The sequence below is a fragment of the Plasmodium reichenowi genome, chromosome 13 (assembly GCF_001601855.1).
Source record: "Plasmodium reichenowi strain SY57 chromosome 13, whole genome shotgun sequence".
Lineage (NCBI taxonomy): Eukaryota > Apicomplexa > Aconoidasida > Haemosporida > Plasmodiidae > Plasmodium > Plasmodium reichenowi.
In genome coordinates this window covers 2637907-2639566 of record NC_033658.1, presented here as the reverse complement: position 1 = coordinate 2639566, position 1660 = coordinate 2637907, and the positions used below count along the sequence as shown (strand labels likewise).

Below are 1660 nucleotides of genomic sequence, written 5' to 3'. Positions count from 1 at the left end.
AAAATATATATATATATATATATATATATATATCTATAATATAGATGTTATATTCTTTTATAATATTTATACATATATATATATATATATATATATATATATAATATTGTATGTTTACAAAAAAAGTGTATATTTTTTAACTACAAATTATTTTTATAATTTATAGAAAAATTTCCTTATTATATATGTATGTATATATATATGTATGTATTTTAAAATATCATAAAATGGAATACCACAAAAAATTAGTTTTCAATCAATATAGTGTTTTTATTCTTTAATAAAAATTTTAAATGAAAATTTATTTTTTTATTTAATTTTGATTTCATTTTTAAACATTTTATATCGCTTAAAAAAATATTCTATTTAGAATATTTAAAGAAAATACAAAAGATACATAAGATAGATGAATATTCTTATATTGATAATAATATTCAAAACATAACAGATTTAACCTTCAAAAATATAGAAATAATATATATATATGTGATTTTTAATGTACACAAAAAAAAAAAAAAATTAAATTTTAAAAGATATAAAAAATGAAATATTTAAAATATTTTTTATTAAAGTAAATTTAAATTATTACCATATTCTACAGAAAATTTTTTATTTTATTTTTTTTATAAATATTAATAAAATTTATTATTTTTTATAAATAAATTTATACAACTTCTGTATTTAAATGTTTTTCAAAAAAATATTAAACCAAATAAAAAAAAATCATTATAAAAATTTTAATTAAAAAAAAAACTCTTATTTTAATAAAATAAAATAAAATAATAAAGTTATTATCTTTTTTATATAAAATTAATTTTGTTTCAGTATAAATACTAAATATTTTTATTTATTTAAATAAAAAATTTATTTAAAACATTTATAAATTTTTCATCAACTTTGCTTTTAAGTTTCTACTTTTTTTAATATATTTCAATTTTTTTTTTTTTTAATAAAAAAAATTAACTAATTATAAATAATTTTCCTTTTTTATAAAATTTAAGGTATAAAATAATTAAGTAATATTATATAATATTTATATATATATTTATAATATATATATGTGTGCATACATTATATATAAGAAAACAAGTATATAATGAATTATATATATATATTTTCTTTTTATTATTTTTCTTTATATTAATACAGTTATTTAAAAAAAATGGTTTCCTTCTCAAAAAATAAAGTATTATCCGCTGCCGTTTTTGCTTCCGTACTTTTGTTAGATAACGTAAGCACTTTAATTGCAAATATAAATAAATATATCACTTAGTTATAAAAATACATATAATAATAATATATATATTATATATGTTTATGTATGTACATTTTTTCATTTTTAAATGGTTTTTTATTTTTATAGAACTCCCAATTTAACAATAACTTGTTTAGCAAAAATGCAAAAGGACTTAATTCAAATAAGAGATTATTACATGAAACTCAAGCACATGTAGATGATAATCATAACGTTCATGAACATGATCCTCATCATGCCCATCATGCTCATCATGTAGGTGATGCCCATCATGCTCATCATGTAGGTGATGTCCATCATGCTCATCATGTAGGTGATGTCCATCATGCTCATCATGTAGCTGATGCTCACCATGCAGCCTTTGCTCACCATGCAGCCTTTGCTCACCATGCAGCCGATGCTCAT

The 1660-nt window shown here is 16.9% G+C and overlaps 1 protein-coding gene across 1 annotated transcript; it reads left to right on the top strand.

The window, feature by feature from the left end:
- Nucleotides 1–1162: 1162 nt before the first annotated feature.
- On the top strand, nucleotides 1163–1660 carry PRSY57_1370100 (histidine-rich protein III; the record flags this gene model as incomplete). The annotated part of the gene is made up of 2 exons (XM_020115242.1): nucleotides 1163–1231; nucleotides 1364–1660. Coding segments are annotated over 2 exons (366 nt in total), but the record flags the coding sequence as incomplete, so codon positions are not given.